We start from the raw sequence: 24,564 nt of genomic DNA, 5'->3' as shown, positions 1-24,564 counted from the left end.
TTAGGAACATAATAAATTGCCCCACAGTGGTGGTCACTTTTGTCTGGTTTGACGACTTATTTGTCAGTTTCCATCTTCTTTCCTTTTTTTAGGTCTCGCCGAGCCAACGCGCATGCGTTGCTCTGCGAGAGTTAAGTAAGTGCTTTCAAAAATGCTCCCAAAGTCTGCAGGCGGATCAGGTCAGTGCATGTGCGCCGGGCGGCGCACGATTTGTCAGCCTGCAGCCTTTGGGAGGACCTTCGCTGCCGCTTTGATGTTCTCAGTGAGCCACGCGGCCACTGAGAACATCAAAGTGGCCGTGAAAGAATGCTTGGTACAGGTTTTTCGGTAGCGGGTTTCAAAAACAGTAGTGCTTCTAAGCTCTTCTTTTCTTTTTCTCTCTTTCCCTTTTTTAGGTTTCGCCCTGGGCGTTGCAACTGCGTAGCAGTTGCTCCGCCCACGGCGAAACCTCATGATCCTACATATGGACTTTGGTTCCGCCTCTGTCTCCCATTGGCTAGCTCTATAAATGGAGGCTAGCCATTGGGAGACAGAGGCTGTCAGTCACGCTGTCTCGTGAAAACGCGTTTCGGGGGCGTTTCTCGGGCTTTCTTTAAGTCCCGCCCCTTTGTCCTGGGCCGCGCTGTCATTGGCTGCCGGCCGGGACACCCCCATGACGTCATTCCCGGGCCGCGCTGTGATTGGCTGGCCGGCCCGGGACCTGACTTGTTTCTATAGCCGTCTAGGGACAGTCTGGCTTTCGATGTCGTCTTGTGCGCAGAGCCTCTCATGAATAATTGCACCGGGAAGGTCAGACTTCTGCAGCAGCATGCCTCAGTCAATTTATATCCATTGCTGCTATTTACTCGGTTTACACAATGTCCTGACAAACAGGGTGCTGCGCAGCTCTCGCCTGCTTTCTGCAATATATATGTCCTGCGTGGCGTGTCATCCGTTATCGAAGGGCCCGTGCATTTTGCAGCAATTACAGTCATTTCCCACTGTCGCCCCTCTTAGTGCCCGCCGGTTAGACTGCATTTGCATCTAACTATCCTGTGTCCCGGGCCGACTGTCACCGCCCGCGAAATGTCCGCCTCCCGGGGATTGCACTCAGACAATGGCCCGTGCAATTTCCTGCACAGACAGAGCCGGGGAATGGTTGCAGTCTTCACAGAAGGGGGAACACACAGAGGGCGACTCACCGCTGCTGTTTCCCTACCGCCACAGTCTCTGTTGCGCGGGCCGCTTCTTCCGTCTCCGTGCGGCTTGTCACCCACGTGGGAACCACGGCACTCGCCTGACTTATGTGCCTGGCCCCGCGCTTCAAGCAGCTTCCAGCGTCTCTGCGCAGACAGACTCCAGCCTTCCCCAGCACCGCAGTTTCCGCAGTGCCGCCAACTCGTTTCCTCCGTTAGGTGCCCCTTACATTAGGCTGTATGGGGAAGTGTGGAATATTGCAGCATAGGATGTTTTAGGCAGGATAATTAAAATAGATTCAGTCGGACTGCGGGAGCCCCACATAGATTCGGCCATTCCGCTCGTGCACCACCTAGCGCCCCCCTCCATGAGTAGAGGTTGAAATGCCATCTTGGAAAGGCAGTCATTTAGTAGTGAAATAAACAGGTTTCTGGAAGTACATAGTGATATAAAGAGAGAAGCAGGTAACACCACAGCCGTTTAGTAGTGAAGAATACTTTTTTTGAAGAGAAAGGCGAAACCGTTGCATTGTAAATGCTTGTTGCTCCTTGTTTTCTTGCTCCCTTTTTTCTCTTTCGTTCTCATGCTCTCTACCCCCTTCAATGGTTCCACCACCTTCCCCCGAGTTGTCTTTTGTTTCCGCCTCCGTTTTCTCTTCTCCCCATCATAATCACTCTCCTGGCTCCTCTCCCCGCCTCACCTTCTGCCCACTTCTCCCCCTGATCTCTCTGCATCTGGCTTTCCCTTTCCTCTCCCCCCATCCCTCGGGGGAGCTTAGTACGACCTGTTGCTTCCCTTTCCTGCCACAATGACTCTTCCACATGTTGTGGTTAATGAAGATGCGTTGTGAGCCCGGCCGATGACACTTCAAGAGGGCTTGCTCCCCTCCCCTCCCCTCTCCTGTCCCTCCTGGAGGGGGAGATCTACCTAGTGCCGGCTGACCATCTTCACCAAAATGTGTGATATTCGGCAAATCGCTTGTTTTAAATGCCACATTTGTAATATAGTTCTCATAAGTATCAACGTTAATCATTACCTATTCTGCAAGGAAACATTTACAGAGACTGTGCACATGGCGACATAAACAAGAAACACATTAGCTATTAGCTTTTCTAATTTGTTCATTGCTTATTTTGGAACATATTTCACATAATTGGACAGATGTGGATAAGACCTTAGCCTTACGAACATCAGTCTACCGAAATCGTTGCAAATCCCCAGGTTCTAAATGCTGGCTGCTGGAAGTTTCCCTAGAAGGTCACTTATTTCTTCTTTCCATTTGGTTCACATCAAGGGATCATCTCGTTTTAAATAGGTGCTTCTAGTTACTTTAGGGAGGATGGATGTGGCTGGTTACACAACATTACCCAGTTAGACACAACCCCCCCACACACACACTCCCACATACACCCCCCCACAGACACCCACACCTCCCCCAAACACAACCCCCCCACACACACAACCCCCCCAGACCCACAACCCCCACCCCCCCACACACACACACCCCCCACACCCCCCCCACAAACACCCCACACACACACCCCACCCCCCCCCACACACACACCCCACACACAACCCCCCACACAACACACCCACACCTCCCCACACACAACCCCACACACACAGCCCCCACACACACAACCCCCACAAACACACAACCCCCCCAACCCCCCACCCCCCACACACGCAAACCCCCCACACACAACCCCACACACACAAACCTCCACACACACCCCACCCCCCACACACAACCCCACACACACAAACCCCCACACACACCCACACTCCCCACACACACACTCCCACACACACAACCCCCCACACACACAATCCCCCCACACAACCCCTCTACACACACACCCCACACACACAACCCCCCACACACACACCCCACCCCCCCACACACAACCCCCCCACACACACAACCCCTCAAAACCCCACACACACAACCCCACACGCACACAACCCCCCACACACAACCCCCCACACACACAACCCCCCACACACACAACCCCCCACACACAACCCCCCCACACACACACACCCTACACACAACCCCCCCACACATCCCCCCACACACATCCCCCCACACACACACAACCCCCCACCCCCACACAACCACACACACACAACCACACACACACACACAACCCCACTCACACATAACTCAACACACACAACCCCAAACACAACACACACAACCACACACACATCCCCACACACACAACTCCACACACACAACCCCACACACACAACCACACACACACACAACCATGCACACAAACCCACACACACACAACCACAACCACACACACAACCACACAGAACCACACACACAACCACACACACAACCACACCCACAACCACACACACAACTATCTATCTATCTATGTATCTTTCGCCCTCATTCTATCTATCTATCTATCGCCCTCACTCTATCTATCTATCTATCGCCCTCACTCTATCTATCTATCTAGCGTCCTCACTCTATCTATCTATTGCCCTCACTTTATCTATCTATCGCCCTCACTCTATCTATCGCCCTCACTCTATCTATCGCCCTTACTCTATCTATCTCCCTTGCTCTATCTATTGCCCTCACTCTATCGCCCTGACTCTATCTATTGCCCTCACTCTATCTATATATTGTCCTCACTCTATCTATCTATGACCCTCACTTTATCTATCTTTCCCCCTCACTCTATCTATCTATCTCCCTCACTCATCTATCTCCCTCACTCTATCTATCTATCCCCCTCACTCTATCTATCTCCCTCACTCTATCTGTCGCCCTCACTCTATCTATCTATCGCCCTCACCCTATCTATCTATCGCCCTCGCTCTATCTATCACCCTCACTTCATCGCCCTCACTCTATTTATCGCCCTCACTCTGTCTATCGCCCTCAATCTATCTGTCGCCTCACTCTATCTGTCGCCCTCACTCTATTTGTCGCCCTCACTCTATCTATCTATCTATCTATCTATCTATCTATCTATCTATCTATCTATCTATCTATCTATCTATCTATCTATCTATCTATCTATCTATCTATCTATCTATCTATCTATCTATCTATCTATCTATCTATCTATCTATCTAACTAACTATCTATCTATCTATCGCTATCTATCTCTATCTATCTATCTATCTATCTATCTATCTATCTATCTATCTATCTATCTATCTATCTATCTATCTATCTATCGCCCTCACTCTATCTATCTATCTATCTATCCATCTATCTATCTATCGCCCTCACTCTATCTATCTGTCTGTCTGTCTGTCTATCTATCTATCTATCTATCTATCACCCTCTATCTATCTATCGCCCTCACTCTATCTGTCTATCACCCCTCACTCGATCTATCTATCGCCCTCATTTTATCTATCGCCCTCACTCTATCTATCTATCTACCACCCTCACTCTATCTATCTATCGCCCTCACTCAATCTATCTATTGCCCTCACTCTATCTATCTATCGCCCTCACTCTATCTATCTATCGCCCTCACTCACTCTATCTATCTATCTATCTATCTATCTATCTATCTATCTATCTATCTATCTATCTATCTATCTATCTATCTATCTATCTATCTATCTATCACCCTCACTCTATCTATTTATCGCCCTCACTCTATCTGTCTGTCTATTGCCCTTACTACATCTGTGTATCTATTGCACTCACTCTATCGCCATCACTCTATCTATCTATAGATCGCCCTCACTCTATCTGTCTATCTATCGCCCTCACTCTATCTATCCGTCTATCGTCCTCACTCTATCTATCTATCGCCCTCCCTCCATCTATCTATCGCCCTCCCTCTCCCTCTATCTATCTATTGCCCTCACTCTATCTATCTATCTATCTATCTCACTCACTCACTCACTCTATCTATCTATCGCATCACCACAACATCACTATGCGCTACCACAGCATCACTGAACGCCACAGCATCAATCCTCACCACCACAACATCACTCAGCGCCACCACAGCATCAATCGGTGCAACCATTCAACAACAACTGGTTCAAATATGTTCTCTCAATGTTTTAAGCTTTATTACAAAAGTCACAAAAAGATGTTAATATTTCACTTCTGTTCTTGGATTTTCATCACAATAAAATACACTGAACATAATCTTTACAAAATCTATTTACAAAAGTTTAATCTATTGCCATTATAAATTACAATAACTTTTATTTATGTATTAATTAATTAAAAAAATTAAAAGCCATTGTTATTTGTAATATCAATACATCTAAGTCACGTGAATACAACCCATATTGCATTACAAATGCTATAGGTGTCACATTTGCGAAAGTTGTTAACTATTGGCATTGTAAATGACAAAGCTATTTATTTAGCTATTTTCAAAACTAACACATAAATAAAAAATGTGTCATTTACAATACCAATAGCTCAACCTTTCCTAATGCGAGACCTATTGCATTGCAAATGCTTGTTTGATTAGCCCTCTCTTGTATTTTTGGGTTTAGCATTTGAATTTTTTACAATTGTTTATTTTTAGGTGCATAAGTTCAAGTTCGGGCATTTATATAGCGCACTACTCACCCATAGGGTCTCAAGGCGCTTGGGGAAGGCGTTTATTATTTGTCGAATAGCCAGGTTTTAAGTTCTTTTCTGAAGGAGATGTGGTTTTGAGTAAGGCGGAGGTGGGTGGGGAGTGAGTTCCAGGTCTTGGCAGCTAGGAAGGAGAAGGATCTGCCACCCATGGTGGATTTTCGGATGCGCGGGACTGCGGCGAGGGCTTGATTTGACGACCTTAGTTGGCGGGTGGGTGTGTAGAAGGACAGTCGAGTGTTGAGGCATTCGGGTCCTAGATTGTAGAGAGCTTTATGTGCGTGGGTGAGAAGACGGAACGTAATTCTCTTGTTGACGGGAAGCCAGTGGAGGTCTTTTAGGTGTCCGGTGATGTGATCTTGGCGAGGGATGTCCAATATGAGTCTCGCTGATGCGTTTTGGATGCGTAGGAGTTTTTTCTGTAATTTTGCTGTGATTCCGGCGTATAGTGTTACCATAATCCAGTCGACTCGTGACCAGTGCGTGGGTGACAGTCTTTCTTGTCTCGAGGGGGATCCAGCGGAAGATCTTTTTGAGAATGCGAAGTACGTTAAAGCAGGAGGATGAGACTGCGTTGACTTGTCTGGACATCGAGAGAGAGGAGTCTAGGATGAAGCCAAGGTTACGTACGTGGTCTGTGGGTGTGGGTGCTGTCCCAGGGCGGAAGGCCACCAAGAGTCGTCCCAGGCAGAGGGGGAGGATCCTAGGATGAGCACCTCCGTTTTGTCTGAGTTGAGTTTTAGGCGGCTAAGTTTCATCCATTCGACTACTTCTTTCATGCCTTGGCGAAGATTGGTTTTGGCGGTGTTAGGGTCTTTGGTGAGGGAAAGTATTAACTGGGTGTCGTCGGCGTAAGAGATGATGTTGAGGTTGTGTTGGCGCGCGATGGATGCGAGTGGGGTCATGTAAATGTTGAAGAGGGTGGGACTGAGTGATGATCCTTGTGGTACTCCACAGATGACTTCAGTGGCCTCTGAGTTGAATGGAGGAAGTCGGACTCTTTGAGTTCTTCCTGCGAGGAATGAGATGATCCAGTTCAGGGCTTTTCCTTGTATGCCGATGTTGCTGAGGCGTTGTATAAGGGTGCTGTGGCAGACTGTGTCGAAAGCGGCGGAGAGATCGAGTAGAATGAGGGCTGCTGTTTCTCCGTTATCCAGTAGTGTTCGGATGTCGTCTGTCGCTGCAATGAGGGCGGTTTCGGTGCTGTGTTTGGCTCGAAATCCGGATTGAGAGGGATCGAGGGAGTTGTTGGATTCAAGGAAGGCGGCGAGCTGTCTGTTGACGGCTTTCTCAATAACTTTGGCGGGGAAAGGAAGGAGGGATATGGGTCGGTAGTTTTTAAGTTCAGAGGGGTCTGCTGTGGGTTTTTTCAGGAGAGCGCTGAGTTCGGCGTGTTTCCAGCTTTCTGGGAAGGTGGCAGAGTTGAACGAGCAGTTGATGACATCACGGAGATGGGGTGCGATGATGGAGTCAGCTTTGTTGAAGATGTGGTGGGGGCAGGGGTCGGTTGGTGAGCCAGAGTGGATTGAGTTCATTAGTCGGATGGTGTCTTCAGTAGTGATAGGGTTCCAGGCTCTGAGGTTGTTAGTTGGCGGTGTGGGATCTGAGAGGGGTGGTGAGGGTTGATCGTTGGTAGTGTTCTTGAAGCTGTTGTGAATGTCGGCAATTTTTTTGTAGAAGAAGGAGGATAACGCATCGCAGAGGTCTTGGGAGGGGGTGATGTTGTTAGATGCTGCGGTGGGGTTGGTGAATTCCTTGACGATGTTGAAAAGTTCCTTGCTGTTGTGGGTGTTGTTGTCTAGACGATCCTTGAATGCTGATTTCCTGGCGGATCGAATCAGTTGGTGGTGTTTGCGGGTGGCTGCCTTGAGGGTGGCCATGTTGTCGGTGGTTGGGTTTTTTCTCCATGTTTTCTCGAGGGTGCGGCATAGCTTCTTGGATTTTTTAAGGTCATCATTGAACCAGGGAGCCTTTTTGCTGCCTGAGTTGATCTGGTGCTTTTTCAGGGGTGCTAATTTGTCAGCACTGTGGGTGATCCATTGCTTGAGATTGGTGGCCGATTGATTTGGGTCCAACGAGGGGGTGGGAGGGTTTTGGTTGAGTGATGTGAGGAGTTGGTCGGAGGTGATTTTGTTCCAGTTTCTCCGAGGAATAGGTTGTGGGTTGTTGTGGGTCAAGGTGGTTTTGTAGCTGAAGTGAACACAGCTGTGGTCCGTCCAGTGTAGGGCTGTGGTGCGATCGAAGGAGATGTGTTTGCTGGAGGAGAAGATAGGGTCGAGCGTGTGTCCGGCTAAATGGGTGGGGGTTTTAACCAGTTGTTTGAGTCCGAGATTGGCCAGGTTGTCCAGAAGGGTGGAGGTGTTGCTGTCGTGTATGTTTTCAAGGTGGTAGTTGAGGTCTCCTAAGAGAATGTAGTTCTCGGTGGCAAGGGCATGTAGACTGACGAAGTCAGTGATGTCATCGCTGAATTGAGTGCGGGTTCCTGGTGGCCTGTAGATGAGGGTACCTCTAAGTGTGGTCCTAGGGTCGGTGTGGATCTGGAAGTGGAGATGTTCGGCGGTTGTGAGATTATCGTCGGAGGTTGTCGTTATTTTGATGGTGTTTCTATGGATGATGGCGATGCCTCCTCCTGTTTGGTTGGTACGGTCTTTTCGGAAATTCTTGTAAGTGTTCGGTATGGCTATGGCGATGTCGGGTGATGATGATGTGTTCATCCATGTTTCTGTAAGGAAGGGGATGTCCGGTGACTCAGTGTCGAGTAGGTCCCAGAGTTCAGTTGCGTGTCGGTGGACCGAGCGGGTGTTCAGCAGGAAGCATTTTAGGTGGTTAGGGTTGGAGCTGTGTATGGAGGAAGTTGATTTGGTGAGGGTCCTGAAGCAGTTGAACTTGCAGGAAAGGCAGGCGAATGGGCCATGGGTACGTCCTGGAGTGGCCTCGCAGCATTGTGGTGTGTGTCCGGGGTTGAGGGCGAGGAGAGTTGCGGCATCATATGTGACTCTAGTGGGTTGGGTGCAGCGGGGACCAGGGGGACAGGCGCTGGGCGCGGTCCAGGCGCGGACGGGCGTAGACGGGCTTACCTTTGGCGCACCTTCGTCGCGACCGCTGCGCGTGACCGCTGCGCGTGGTTCCATTTGACTGAAATGGAGAGTGGAGGGGGCGGAGGGTGGGAGGGGCAGCTGGGAGGCGGGAGCGAGGTGTAGTGACAGTGTGGGAGGAGGGCACAATAAACAAAATGGCAGCAACAACAACAAACGCTGCAGGGTAGGACGAGATGAGGTACGAGCAGTGAAAACAGTGGAGCGCCTATGGGGAGAATAATGTACTAGTAGCTAGTGGTTCAGGCGCAATGTAAGGTCAAAAGCGCTAAGAGATGTGGCAGTCCCTTTAAATAATGTGCACGTAGTCACCAAAGCAATCGAGCCCAGCAGTGTGCAGTGCGCAGGTAAATAAATAAATGTACAATGCACTCAGCAACCAGTGAGAGACAAAGCGTTATAAAAGCCCAGCAGTTACAAATGCCCAGCAGCGCTATAAAATATTTGTCAGTTGAGCAGTGCGCAAATGAAAGCGGAAATGAAAATAGACACTGAGCAGATCGTAAAACACAGAGCGAGCAGCCAAAAACAGAGCGTTACAAATGCCCAGCAGTGCGCAATTATTCTATCTCAGGCAATTGTTGGGTAATAGTACTTGTCAAGGTTAAAAACTCTGAGGAACGATACCAGGTCGGGAGGAAGTGGTGGGAGCGACCGTTTCTGCCGAGGACAGGACGGTCACAGCTCTCCACGAGGGTTCAGACGCCGTGTAGCTTTAGTGGGTGGGAGGGGCAGCTGGGAGGCGGGAGCGAGGTGTAGTGACGGTGTGGGAGGAGGGCACAATAAACAAAATGGCAGCAACAACAACAAACGCTGCAGGGTAGGACGAGATGAGGTACGAGCAGTGAAAACAGTGGGGCGCCTATGGGGAGAATAATGTACTAGTAGCTAGCGGTTCAGGCGCAATGTAAGGTCAAAAGCGCTAAGAGATGTGGCAGTCCCTTTAAATAATGTGCACGTAGTCACCAAAGCAATCGAGCCCAGCAGTGTGCAGTGCGCAGGTAAATAAATAAATGTACAATGCACTCAGCAACCAGTGAGAGACAAAGCGTTATAAAAGCCCAGCAGTTACAAATGCCCAGCAGCGCTATAAAATAATTGTCAGTTGAGCAGTGCGCAAATGAAAGCGGAAATGAAAATAGACACTGAGCAGATCGTAAAACACAGAGCGAGCAGCCAAAAACAGAGCGTTACAAATGCCCAGCAGTGCGCAATTATTCTATCTCAGGCAATCGTTGGGTAATAGTACTTGTCAAGGTTAAAAACTCTGAGGAACGATACCAGGTCGGGAGGAAGTGGTGGGAGCGACCGTTTCTGCCGAGGACAGGACGGTCACATACAGCAGGGTGGCTAATTCCCCATCCATCCTAAGGTTACTTATTATTGGAGACGCCATATAAAGAACTGGGATCTTTCCATGATGTGATAGCTGCATGGGTTGTAGCTTCTCTCAATTCTGCTTGAATAATCTACTTGACCCGGTTACTGCAACACTTTTTACTCTTGGCGAGAACCTACAAGTATGGTTTGGGAAACCAGCTCAGACACTGGGTAGCTCTTCACTTACTGATACATTTTTTGTCCTATTACGACTTGTGTTTGTATTGATAGATATTGATCCTTGGTGAATAACTTTAAGGAATGATTCCAGACTTTGGATGTTTTGACACTGATGCATCAAATTATTTCTGGTACGTTTCTTGCATCCATGCGTTTAATACTAACACTGGGCTCCTTTTTCTGCTTTCCTTCTTCTACTTGCGACATTGGCTTTTCTGAGTATGGTCCCAGCATTAGATTCTTGGGTTATATCTTTTGATCTTAGGCTCACGTAATTTTTATTTCAAATGGTCCCCACTACCATGAGTGGCATGCCCACCTAATGAAACTTTTCATCATGGACACTAGGATTGGAACATTTTTTATGCACCAATCCTATCTGGTCCTGATTCCCTTAATCACAAGCACAGGTTTTACTGACCAGCTGCCATAGAGATAACGGGTCGCGTTGTTGGTCTTGCTTGCTCAACATGGTCTCCACCTCCACCACTATCATGTATTGCTAGATTTCTGTTCAACACTACTTGTTATTTTGTCACTAGTTTCTATGTCACGACGGTTCAACTCAAGTGTTTTTTTTATGTACAGCTGACCAGTCTGGCTTTGGTTGAACTATTATCTTCTCTTGAAAATGGTTGACCTTTGGCTTGTCCTTGTATTCTCCTTTTGTAATCATGTGTTAAGTTTTTTATATTGTATATAACGTCCAGTTTGTTTGTACAGTCTGTCTAAAGTGTATACATGTACATCTAAATTGTAGCTCTGAAGAAGTCCAAGATTTCACTGGACGAAACACGTTGGCTGATGTTTTTATGAATTTCAAATGGTGCAACAAAAAAGGAAGAAATGCAACTGGATCTTGCTAGAATGTGTTATTGCCAAATTGCTTTATACTCTATTGTAACATATCACCTCATTATTTCTTATGTGGTGCAGCTTTGCTTTTGTGTATCATATCTTCCTGGTGAGGGAGGCATCTTCGGGCAGAAGGTGCATACAGAGAAGTGCATGCAAGGATAAACGAAATATTATCCAATAACAATGCATAACATGCGTGATTAACGGTGGGAGTGCTTTGGTAGCACTTCTAGGTCCACTGCGCATTTATAGGTGTTTCGGTAGTTACAACACTATTCAATCTTAATCTAACATCTTTGCTGTGGTGTCCATTGTTAACAGGTTAACGCCTCCAATCTGCAAAATCGTCGACATGTTTAAGCTGGACAAGGTGATTCCCTCCAGCACCTTTAGTGACAGACTCACCTTGGCGAATGTGTGACTACAAGGAGCCGTCCTCACTCCCCCCGCCTTTTCGAGCGTTGACTACAGTGAAACTCGATTTTAGTCAGAGTTTGATTATATGACCTACGTATTATCACAGGCTCAAACCTCGATCTACATATTAAAGTAGGAGAGAAGGGTGTATATACTGGGATCAAGTAGCCCTGATGAAAGCCAGGGAAGATACTATGTCTGGCTGAAATATGTCGATGATTTTGCAGAGTGGATGGGTAAATGGTCCATATCTTACCAGTTCATCACCAACCACTGGTTCTGCTAAACCTTTTTTTAACCCTAACCTGGGAATCTGAGAATATAATAGGCATCTGGAATTCCTTGAGTTAGTTTTAACTTTGTTTGTCTGCACTTAATTCTTGCTTGATCCATACTTTTCTATATGTTTGAATTGTTTCCCCCACCCTATTGCTCCACCTCTGGCATTGGCTTGCGCAGAGCTGTTTTAGCAGCCCTATGATGAAGCATGCCACAAACGTTTGTGGGTGAGGGCAGTTTTTCTAACATTTTATTTTTGCCAGTCAACCTCTAAAAAAAGCGACCTTTCACCCTCCTACTTACTTCTCTGTGTGTAATGTGTCTACTCTAGAGGAAGTCGAAGTAGGAGTTCCCCTCCTTCCCCTTCGTTTTGTGTGTGGTAGTGTCCATTGTTAAACCTTTTGCTGGTTCTAAGACACGAGCCAAGGAAAATAGTCCAAACCTGTACATTGACAAACTAAAGGTGGGAATTGGTGTTTCTCTACTTGCTCAACCAGGCATTGTACTAGAATGTAAGATGTAGGAAGTGGTGTAATTTCTGTCATCACTTTAATGCTAAAATGTACCCAGCGTAGAGACCTTAGCTCAGATACACTTCATCCTTTTGGACAAACTGACAGCACCAAAATTGCATCGATGCTGATGCAACTGACTTTTATTTGTTTCTATTCATTCTCAGGTTTTTAAGATCCAGGACACTTGATGGGGAGAACTGGTCTATATACAGGCCCAGCACAGGTGCCTTGTTGCTTATGACGGCTCTGCATCTATGCGACAAGGTAAGAATACATCCAAACTTCCATTCTGAATAAATAATATATTAGATTGTGCACTGTGATGTAATAACACGCCAGCAGGGCAATGAGTTATCTTCTTTGTATGAGTCCAACAGCAAAAACAAATTACCTGGGAGAATTAGCAGCAACATTGGAGAGCTGTGGTTTGAATGGCATTACCATGACTGCTAGTCCCCTGGAGTACAGCAGCTTTTATTTCGCCAGCTTCACAGAGACAATGTCCGAATTCTATTAAGCACTACGGGGCATATTATCAATGACGACATTAAAATTTATCGCCGCTTTAGCGGCAGAAAACAGCAGCTAAAGCGGCGATAATGGGCTTGATAATATGCCCTTGAGAATTCCAATAGAGGTCCATGTTCTGGTGTGAACATGGGCTTCTATTGGAATTCTCACTGGCATATTATCAAGCCTATTATCGCCGCTTCAGCTGCAGTTTTCTGCCGCTAAACCGGTGATAATTTTAACGCCGTCCTTGATAATATGCCCAAAATATGACAGCCCTTCTCAAACATTGCCTCCAATGCATAGTCCTCATTCCACCCACACCAATGTCACTTCACAATCTCCCGATGAAGCAAAGGGTGCAATACATGGCTCTCCTTCTAGTTCAACAGCTTGCATGGTTAGAAGTCTTGCTATCCTACCAAACTGATTCTTCCATGTCAGCTAGATGGGGCACCTACACTGGCTACCCACAACAGATTATTCACTCACCCGCAGGGATACAAATATTTTGGAAGTGGAATTTCACATTAGATAAAGGATAAGCTAGAGAGAGGTTTCCTGCATAGCTTTAAAGAGCTTACAGCCCTATCTTCCAATGCCCATTGGAAGCTGAGGTGTTTTTGACCCCACTTCAGCTCACACAACAATCAAGCATGTGCGCTTAGGCCTTCTGGTGGTGTGGTGCCTCCCTGCAAAGTACATGGAGGGGACCCCCTCCGTGGCCACCACCTCGTACTTTTGCTAAGGGGGGCCCTGGAGCTCGAGGCTTATGTTGCGTCAGTGGGTAGGTACAGATTTTTCTTCAGCAGTTACCGATCAGAAACAGAGGACCCGGGGTTCAAAGTCAGCTTTTTTGCTTTGCCCAGGCAGGTCCACTTAGATCACTGGACCAACCGGCAGTAATATCTCTGCCTTATCGCAGTTCACTTAGTACTGACTATAACTCACCTAGGCCACTTTTGTCAAAGAGTGATGAAAGTGGCTTGTGCTAGTCCATTTTGGCTGCTCATCTTTACTATGACTTGAGTATTGTCTGGATAAAAGAAGAAAGTATCGCCATATAAATGGATTAAGGAAGCCAAGGGAAAATCGTATAAATTGAAAAGTAGTGGAGATAACATCGACGTTTGAGGGAGTCCCTGCGCAAGCTCCTCCTTCTCTGTTGACACGAACAGGGGAAGGGCAGCCTTTTGGGCTGAGGTTTCAAGCAGGTCCCTGAACCATGCTTGTACAAGGTCCAGGACCACAAGGCCATTTAACCTGTCAATAAGGATGCACTGTGCACAATCGCACTGCAGAAGGTTGAGTGTCCGCGGGGGTTAGGTTTTAGTTTACATTAAAATAAAAACATAAAAGGTCACTTAAAAAACTGATATTAAAGTGATGTTATAATTAGGTGTAATAATAATACAAAAACTAGTGTTCAAAAACAAAAAAACACTGAAATTCCCCAGTCATATGTCAATAAGCTAACTACAACTTGCACCCCCGCCATGGACTGCTTATGACCTCACATCACTCGTGACATGTTCAGTGACATCCGCTGCAGTCTAAATCAGGCCCTTGTACTGGTGTGGTAGCAATAAGTGGAAACTGAGCAGCAGGAAACATTTAGAGGTCAGCAGTGTAGCAATCATGAGCGGGGCAAGTCCACGAACCCATTTTGGCAATCAGTGGCATATGACGAACCTGAAGCCTGGCAATCTCAGTCCAGCTCACCCGATGAGAAATTGCAAAAGGACACTCCATAGAGGCCCCAGCCTTCGTTCCAAACCTGGCATGACACCCAGTAGATTAAGTGGGTTGGCAGTCTGCAGCAAGGAAATGAAGGAGGAAGAGGGAAATCAGCCTGAGAGGCAAGGAACCCTGCAGAAAGGACAAACAGCCAAACTGTGATGACGTCAGGGTGCAGCAGGATGCAGCATAGGTTTTCCACAAGTCAGATCAACTCAGCACGCCAGGACCCCATCTCAGGCCTTATTTCCCATCCCAAACCTTCCGAACTAACGCTGCACTAGACACCCCAAATGGACCGGCCCGGACATCTCCACTAGACCACTCATTGCTTACTTCTAGGCACAGCCGTATCCTCACACTGCCCTGTCCTCATTTGGCTAGATTTGCACCGTCACTCTGCCCCGCCTCATTAGCCTTAGCCATATAACCAGTTTGTCAAAAGAATGCCAACCTTGCCACAGAAAATCATCTTGGGGAGAACTTTTTTCAGGAACCAACCTAGGCCACTAGAAACATGGAACACAACTGAGATGGAAGACAAAAGGGTCACAGAAGAGTCTCAGAGCCTGTTGAACGCCCACCAGTTGATGACCCCATCCCATTGAATCATGTGTGAGGCGATAACACAAAGAATGAGTGGAGGAAAAGAACCTGCGACCCACTCCGCTAACCCACCCTCTGCCCCCAGTGAAAATGAAATGTGCCCCATCACAATTCGATTTCTCTAGGCTCCTGAAACAATGGAGCCAACGTCACCAAGCCAACTCGCCCAAAAGGCATTCATAAATGAGGAACCGTGGCTGAAAACTGCCCAGATCAGGTTCCACAGCACTCCGCGAGACTTCAGACAATGAGTCATCTTTATCACCAACTCATACCTTCTAGACATTCATAAGGTCTTCCGTGTATATTCATGGAGCTTGAAAAAAACACTTGTTCATCGTAAAAAATTCAGTTCTCCTTTAATTTCAGTGTGTTCACTCGCTAGGCGTTGTGCCTAGCGATTGGAAACATGCTATCGTGAGACCCCTCATGAAAAAAGCAAACAAATCTCCTACAGACCTTGCCAACCTGCGCCCGATCTCACTCCTCCCAGTTCTGGGCAAGATCACTGAACAAATGGTCCATAAAGAATTAAAACACTATGTAGACACACATCACATTCTTCATCCGCAGCAGTCGGGCTTCCGTTCACAACACTCCACGGAATCTGCCCTGATTGAACTCACTGACTCAATAAAACTATTGCAAGATCAGGGAAAGAACGCCGTCCTAATTCTATTAGATCTTACGGCGGCGTTCGATACCATCTCCCATTCTATATTGATCAATAGACTGAGGGAGATAGGAATTACGGATGTTGCATTGGATTGGATAATCTCCTTCCTGACAGACAGGTCCCAGACTATCGCCTTGGGCACCTTTCTTTCTAAAGAGAAGAAGGAACATTCTGGAGTCCCTCAGGGATCTATATTGAGCCCCTTATTGTTCAATATATACATGGTCCCACTCATCTCTTTAATCGAGTCATACGGCATATTAGTAACATCATATGCCGATGACACACAGCTGATTGTTCCTCTGGAGAACAATTCTACAAATGCTGAGTTGAATTTTAAGAGGTGCTTAAAAGATGTCTTCTGCTGGATGGAGAAAAACCATCTTAAATGTAACACCAGTAAGACGGAAATCCTGCCCATGGGTAGAAATTCCCAATTCTGTCCCAGTAAATGGTGGCCCGAGAACATCCCGGCGCCACCACAAGTAGTTACATCAGCGAGAAATCTTGGCGTCCTATTCGACGCCGAATTATCTTTTGACCAACATGTCAGTAATGTTGCAGGAAGTTGTTTTAATATCATTAAGTCAATGAAGAAGTTCTTTGACTTTCTACCCATAGACTCAAGAAAGGCAGTTGCAGTGGCCTTAATTCTTGCACGTCTTGACTACTGCAACGGTTTGATGGCAGGCGCTAAAACGAAAAACACCCTTAGAAAACTCCAAAGCGTACAACACGCAGCGGCCATGCTTGTTCTCAAGCTACCCAGGAGATCATCTGCCTCGGCAGCTCTTAAAACCTTACACTGGCTACCACTCCCAAAAAGAATATTGTTTAAAATCTTAATAATAGCATTCCGTGCATTCAATGGCACCGGCCCGGCTTATCTCATCAAACGGTTTCCGCACTACAAGCCTGTAAGATCTTTAAGATCTTCAGGTCAGAACCTGATTAAGCCACTAAAATTTAAACTTAAGACCAAAGGAGGCAAGTCTCTGTCTTTTCTATCTGGAAAAGCGTGGAATTCTATTCCTACCCACTTTAGATCTTTGACTAAGGAAAACCAATTTAGAAAACAACTTAAAACATGGATCTATTCCCTTTCTGATGATTATGTAACGTCCTTCATCTAGCTCCTTTCTCCGTTTCTGATTATTTTGTTTGCACACGCTGTAGTTAGCGCCAGGATGCTCCTTTCGGAGCGATTGTTTGCGCTTTATAAATATACAAAAATATACAAATATAAATATATACCTTCCAAAAACCAAAGTCTGCTGAGATTCTAAATCACGAGGTGAACTGAGAAGAGCAGACACGTGGCATAGAAGAGGAGGGAAATCCTTCATAGGCTCCAACATCAAAGACTCCCGCCACAGTCCTCCCTTTCACTCCCAGGTAGAGCTCCGGTGGGTGCGAATAATGCATGCCTTCAACCTCTAGTCATCATGAGATCCAAATACATGATGTTTAGAAACGAGTTTATCACTGTTTGCACTAAAAACAACCGGTAAGTGATTTCCTAGGATGGGTTAAAGCGGAAATGGGCACAAAGGCATTTGGAAAAGATTGAGACAAGTTTGGCAACAGGTCCCTGATATGTCTACTAACTTCCACTAAATCCTTATAAACCATCTCCCTTTACCCTTCCCCCGGGCATTGTGCGCAACCATCATGACCATTATTCCTGATGCTGTTTGGGAAGAGCCATGCATTGATGTAGGTAAATGGTTTAACATATTGGAAGAGGAGTGTATGTGGGTGCACAGAGAGGTGCATACACTACAAAAAGCCATGATGTGCCAGTATGGACAAGGCACAAATACATTAGGGCTAGCAGGGCCTGAAGGTGTAGTCGGGTATAGTTCAAAGTGCTGGCAAGGACGTTCAACCAAGATATGCACCAATAGAGCCCATGTGGTCCATTGTGTTAAAGCAAAAGAAAAAGGAAGCTCAAACCGCGCCTGCTTACTATTGAAGCAGAATGCTTATGGTCTAGAAGGAGTGTGTGAAGTGCATATTTGGCACAGTACATTACTTGTAAAATATATGAGTAAGATTTTATCTTAATGATATAGGAGAAGGGGATAGAGGACTGGACGGATGAATGAGTCATTTTTATTGGAGTTCATGGACTATGTGAGGAGCCCCTTGAGAGAGCTGCTCACCTGGCAGCCATCATGCCTCGATACCCTAGCTTGTTCATTTTAACCATTACATTGTCCTTGTTATAGCATCCCAGCAATTATTTGAAAGTGAACTTTTTAAGATGAATTTCTCTGCCTGTGCTTCTATATTCTCTGAAGTAGCAGAAACAGGCATGGTACTGCAAGAAAGCAACCGGAGACAAACTTTGGAGGGGTAACCATTCAAACAAAAGGGTGCAGCCTCGTGAAAGTTCCAGCTAAAATAACTTTGGGGGCTTTCTTCACTGCTCTGCTACAATATGGGACATATCAGTAACTGTTTTTAAAATATGTTGCACATTTTACATTTCCAAATGCCCTGGGTGATTGAAAGACTCAATTATAGATGGCATCTTAATTCTAAACCTCTTGAATGAGTACTGAAGGTAAACCAATGGAATCTGCCCAACAGAAAGGGGTGTGGGGAACAATTGGACCCACTAGACGGATTTCAGACCTTTGGCTGTTCAGGCAAAGCCAGATTAGAAATATCCAAACTTTGACTTGCTCCCACAATCATTGCAGTTTGCTGCACTACCAAAAGCTTGTTTTTTAAATTGGCCCTGCAATATCAACTACCAACATTTTGTCAAGGTTAGTAGATGTGGAGTTAAACATAGTAAACCTATGCTTTCCCATATATACTCACCATGACAATAATTTGGTAGCCTGTATTATGGAATAGATTCAAGTTGTTATTATTGACCTCAGTCTTTTAGATACGCAACTTCTAATTGTATTACCTGAATATCATCTAAATACGTGTAACAACTGTTTTGTGACCACCTGGGATTTACTGAGATGAAAGAGTGTGTAACCTTGGGGGCACTTACCTATCTGATGGTGTGGACTAGGACAGGAAAGGTCCCAGTTTACCTTGATGGGTACATTTAACCAAAATGAAGTGAACCATGTAAAGCTTCTGCACAACAATTGTGGATCGACGAGAATTTTATGGTTGATATTGTCCAAAGCAGTGGAGAGGTCTAAGAGTAGCAATGAACACCTTTGACCATTGGTCCTTGCAGTGGGATTCCAATATCCATTCTGTGTAAGAGGTAATACCTCAGTAAGTACTGGTTTTTTAACCACTGTTTCTAGAGCTCTTTCTATGCGTAGGAAGATGGATATAGATCTATAGTTCGAATTGACCTCTGGGTCAGTGCTTTGTTTAGAAGTGGAATCACAAAGCCATGTTTAGAATTTTTAGGAATGTCACCTATTGAGAGTGACAAGTTAATAAGGTTGGTGATAGTAGAAACTAAAACTAGAAAGCGCCAAATGACCACTTTGGCATTGTATCTGTCAGTGATTGGACAGATGTCACAGAAGGAGGACAGGAACTTGGTAGTTTCTTGCTGCAGTACCAGAGTGAACCACCTGAATGTTGGCCATTCTTTGATCATAGACCTGACTACATCTAAAGTTCCACAATAGTCCTGTAATTCAATGTACACCATGGATGTATGTCGTTACAACGCATGTTTTCACAACGCATGCCTTTACCACGCAGGTTTTATAACGCAAGTCGTTACGACTTGCGTTGGGGGGCGCAGGATAGTGGAATAGTTTAAATTACTCTTCAACTCCAGTCCCCGTGGATAGTAGGGAAGGTTTTGGATAGTAAATTAAACTATTCCCTATCCTACAGCGTCCCCCAGCGCAAGTCGTTGTAACGACTTGCGTTGTAAAACCTGCGTGGTAAAGGTACTGCGTTGAAAAAGTTGCGTTGTAAAGGATGTTCCCTGTACACCATAGTCTCTTAACAGTCATAAGCTAGTTGGTGGAGGTAAAATATGCTTTGCTATATAGATCCTTTGACTTTTACTTGTATCAGAAGAAATTCTGACAGAATGTACGAGTTTCTATGAAAAACATCCTAAAGGGTATTGCGGTGCTGCTTCTGGCTTTGGAGAAAAGATTTAAGAGGTCCGTGTTGAGCAGACTCGGAGTTTTGCAGGAATGGAAACCAAGATCCTTTGCTCCAACATCAAAGTATACATTTCATATGTCGAACTGTGAACATAGTGTGCAAGTAAAATAGATCTCTAAAACATTTCCCATTTTAATTACAATCCAGGAAAGCCTCTGTCTTTTATGCAATCATTATGCAAGTAATGGTTGGTGTGTTTATATTTCAGTTTTTTATTCAGTATTTCTTTTGGGTCTTACCCTCTACTACTCTACTTTCTTCAACCAGGTGAGCGCCTATGGGTTTATGACCGACAACTACGAGGTGTATTCAGATCACTATTATGATAAAAAGAAAAAGCCTACGGTGTTATACCTGAATCATGACTTCCTGCTGGAAAGGGACTTGTGGAAGAAGCTCCACAACTTGGACATTCTGAAACTCTACCAGAGACCATAGAATCTTAAACCCTACAATAACGGGCAGATGGAGAACTCACACCTACATCCACTTCAGGTGATCTGTAAAAGGGTTGTATGACAGAACAAAGCATGCCTAAACAAAGCATGCCTAAACAACACAGTCTCAACCATGTCTGTGTCTTTACCACGCATACCTTTACCATGCATGCCTTTACAACAAATTTCATTGCGCTGGCATGATTGGTAAAGGCATTAGGTTGGTAAAACTCACACCCTAGCCCCCCGGCATGAACCTAAAACCTGGCCTTCAGTCCAGAAATCTGCTCCACTGTGACCCTAAAAACAACCCTGCCCCCCACCCTGAGCCCTAAAACCCGGTCCCCAGCCCAAAACAACCTTGACCTCAGGCCACCCGCCCTGAGCCCTAAAGCTGGAAAACGGCCCCTTCCCCCGCCTGAACCCTAAAGCTCGTCCCTAAATACTACCCCGACCGCAGACCCTGCCCTAAGCTCTAAAACCCGGCCCCAGCCCTACTTACCAAGCTGCATCCCTGTCCTTCCTGTTCCCGCCCATCCGCCCTGCAACTAGAGTACTCATTGCTTTAGCCGCGCATATGTGTGGTTAAGGCAAGAGTTGTTCTACTTGCGTTGCAACGGCAGGCTTGGTTTAGCCTGCGTTGTTAATGCTGTTTCCCGTGTAAAAGGCATCATCGGTTGGGGGAGTGCAGAGGCCGCTCAGGCAAAAAGGCAATGAAACTCCAGAATTGCTGCAACAGTTAAGATCAGTTTGGTGAAAGGCAGAGCAAAAGTCCATAGTTTGTCAAAGTGCCTAAAATTACTTTTTTAGTTGGCAAAATAAAACATTTGTTCGCAGATCAGGGAAGTACACCCCTTAACCCATTGTTGTGAAATAGTGGTGGAAGAACGCCCCCACGGTTCTGACAAGCAGACAGTGAAGTAGATCAGGGTGGGTAGAGAGAATGTGTGATGAGCTTCTGGCTCATGGAAGACTATGGGGAACATTGAGCTCATGATGTGAATAAGCAGACTGCATACGTATGTTTCAGGGCACATATCCAGTGAGAGGCTCCTAGTATTGTGGCAAAGTTGGACACACTGTGGTGAACATGGTGTGCATGGATAAACAGTAAAGGAGAATGGAGACACATAGTTAGAGAATGTGTAGAGCTTGTGAAATACAGACAGAATGTGTGAGGACCTGGGAGCACATGGACAGACTGGGGATGTTGGACCACAAGGATGGACAGTGACAGGAGCTTGCTGCACACAATCTCAGGATCTTGTACTTCCATGGAGGAATATATTTCACTATTCATTATAGTTTTTCTTTGAGTGGAGAGAGGCTAGTGAAGGGCAAACTTGGTTTCTCGCCTGATGCTAGTGTGGAAAAGATTATAAGAATGTGTTTAATAAAGATAGTGCCTCAGGGCAAATAATTCTACATTTGTGTATAGTCTCAATATATTACCGTAGTATCAGGTACAGCTAGTTTAAATTGCTGAGCTCCTGACCCTGAGGATCAGAATGGGGCCCCGTTATGTATATCTACAGCAAAGTTCTACTGTTGCCTCCACTCCATCACCCACCTCAGTGTCTACCATTTTTAAGTTCTAACAAGGGGTCATGTCAGCTGTTCCACCAAACTCCTTAAGATTCACCCTCTATATGTTAAGAGCATGGGGCACTACATCAACAGGATGAAGAAATAAAGCTACTCCTGTATCTCTCCTCTTTGCCAGTTTGCTTTTCATTGGCTCGGCCTATGCTACCAAGGCATCCAGAACTCTTGGCACCAGTTCTCATGAATACTAATGGAGCCTGATCATTGTGCATGCTTATTGGAGAGGGCTGGAATTTGGCTTCTGATCCTTGTGAAGATGGGTTTGGCCCAAAAAAACATACATAAAACATATGATAGGATGATTTGCTACATGATCATGAAATGAAATACCGGCATTTGTAAAGCGCACAGCTACCTCTGGAGAGGTGTCCCGGTGCTGGGGGCCGCTGGGAAGATTAGGCAAGCTATTGCCCAGAGTCACTTGGTGCTGGGCTAACCTGCCGCTGGAGCCAGGGATCAAACCATGAACCCTGTGTTCCACAGTCAGGCACCCAGGCCGCTGCGCCACACCTCTTCCACATGGGGTCTGCGATGTCTGGAGAGGGGCTACATCTGACAGAAAATAATGTCACTTTCTCTCATGTGTACACAATGCCCACTTGAGCACTGATTACTGCCTCACTTCCAGCTCTATGTTGCTGGCCATCTCTGAGTGCCAAATATTGAAAGGTTTGCTTTCAAACCTCTCTCTCACTAGTGTCCTGAATGGTATATTATGACTGTAATCATATTATACAAATGCCCCAGACACGGTTGGTGATTATCTCCAGATATATACTACCGAATCATTCTCTATGCCTGTGGAGGAGAAACTACGACTGAGTTTGGAGTCTGTGCTTCAAAGAGATACTTTCTAGAGAGAGATGGTCTTATATTCTAGAAGCTCGTGATAAGAACCTGTGCGAAGCCCACCTGAAGTTCAGCTATTTTAAGATCCCCCCATCTCTGGTACTGAACCCCTGACAGTCTACACCGAGCATGCCTCCATGGCCAAGCTGCTTGCCAGAGTTGTGCGCCAACCTGTGGCCTCCCAAACTCCTATGGTCTCGTTTTAAGATGATCTCATTTTGATCAGCGGTTTGAAGTAAGCTGTAAGACATTAATGAATCTCCCCTTTGGACAATAGTTAGCATTGCTATACTTCATTACTTATCAGGCATCCTGAACGTTACACATCACTCAGACATTGGCACTCATCCACACTTGCATCCATCGGTGAATGGTTCACTGAAAAGGTTTAGATGGTAGCCCTTAAGAAGGCACAAAATAGGTTGCAAGACTAAATGGTGAACTTTCAACAAGTGTAGACATTCTTTTTGAGAGTTGACTGAGCTTAGGTACTCGACCCTGTCCTGATAGTCATTGAGGATCATTTTTCCTTACTATCACAGCGCATGCACTCCCCGCTACATGGTCTATTCCCCATACTGCTATTTTTCTGACCATTATAGTGATGGGACCCTTCCACCCCTACCTCATCAGGCATTCCAGTGGCAACATGTTCTCCTTATAGCCCACCTTCCCCTTCTTTGAGCAGTAGTTTGATATTGTGGGTGGGGATCAATCCATGGGTTATGGGGAACACAAAGCTGGCAGCTCATGGCAGGATCTATTGATCTTGTACCTATATACATGCACACATACCTGCACAGCTCATTATCATTGAGCTCACTGTACCCTGTGAGTGTATGCCCAGGACTGGCAAAGACGCACCCCTGATCATATGCTTATTTGCATAGAATTGTGTCCTCTAGTATTTCTATTGGTATATTTTCAAAAGTGTGCAATGTTGCTGAGAGGGGTATTGCCAAACATTGCTGGTCGGCCTCTCCCATGTCATATCCTTTTCAGTGTGGCTACTGGTCCCCATTTATCCAGCAAGAGGGTGTCCACAAAAACACACCAAGATCTGAGGTCCACAGTGCAGATATTTTAGGGCTTTGATATGATCCATAAGGATTAATTTACATATCAAGATATTGACAGCACTGAGCTATCTAATCAGGTATTAACATTTCTGTACTATTGTGAATATTAGCCTTTGCTTTCTATCCTGAGCCATGGTTTATTGTGAGTCTTGTTATTTACATAAAATGCTAATAAAAATGTTTATTAAAAAAATAAACTGTGTAATATGTATATGGCTAAGTTGTTAATGTGTTATCCTTATAATATTTCAAGCAATGTGTACCTCAGTGAAAGCAGAAGCATGTATATTTAACGGGGCAAACTATACCCAACCGTATATCAACTGTATTGTATATATTTTTTTATTTAGTGCTTAATACTCCTGAGGTGTTATTAATTATTGATGTAGATGTGTTGGTTATTGGGTTGGTTTGCGCTGTAAGGATACTGAAACGTTTCCTCCATTTTCAAGTGGTGATGT

General features: G+C 45.7%; 1 protein-coding gene across 4 annotated transcripts in view; it reads left to right on the top strand.

Moving 5' to 3' along the window:
- Positions 1–24,312, top strand: part of ST6GALNAC1 (ST6 N-acetylgalactosaminide alpha-2,6-sialyltransferase 1) — a 304,387-nt gene extending 280,075 nt beyond the window's left edge. For all 4 annotated transcript variants that reach the window (XM_078654604.1, XM_078654603.1, XM_078654605.1 and 1 more), the window contains 2 exons: positions 12,653–12,752; positions 20,401–24,312. In XM_078654604.1, coding sequence (XP_078510730.1) covers positions 12,653–12,752; positions 20,401–20,571 — 271 coding nt within the window. In that variant the 3' untranslated portion in view covers positions 20,572–24,312. The remainder of the gene's footprint in view (positions 1–12,652; positions 12,753–20,400) is intronic.
- The last annotated feature ends 252 nt before the right edge of the window (positions 24,313–24,564 follow it).

The sequence above is a fragment of the Lissotriton helveticus genome, chromosome 7 (genome assembly GCF_964261635.1).
Source record: "Lissotriton helveticus chromosome 7, aLisHel1.1, whole genome shotgun sequence".
NCBI lineage: Eukaryota > Metazoa > Chordata > Amphibia > Caudata > Salamandridae > Lissotriton > Lissotriton helveticus.
This window is presented reverse-complemented; position numbering and strand designations above follow the sequence as displayed.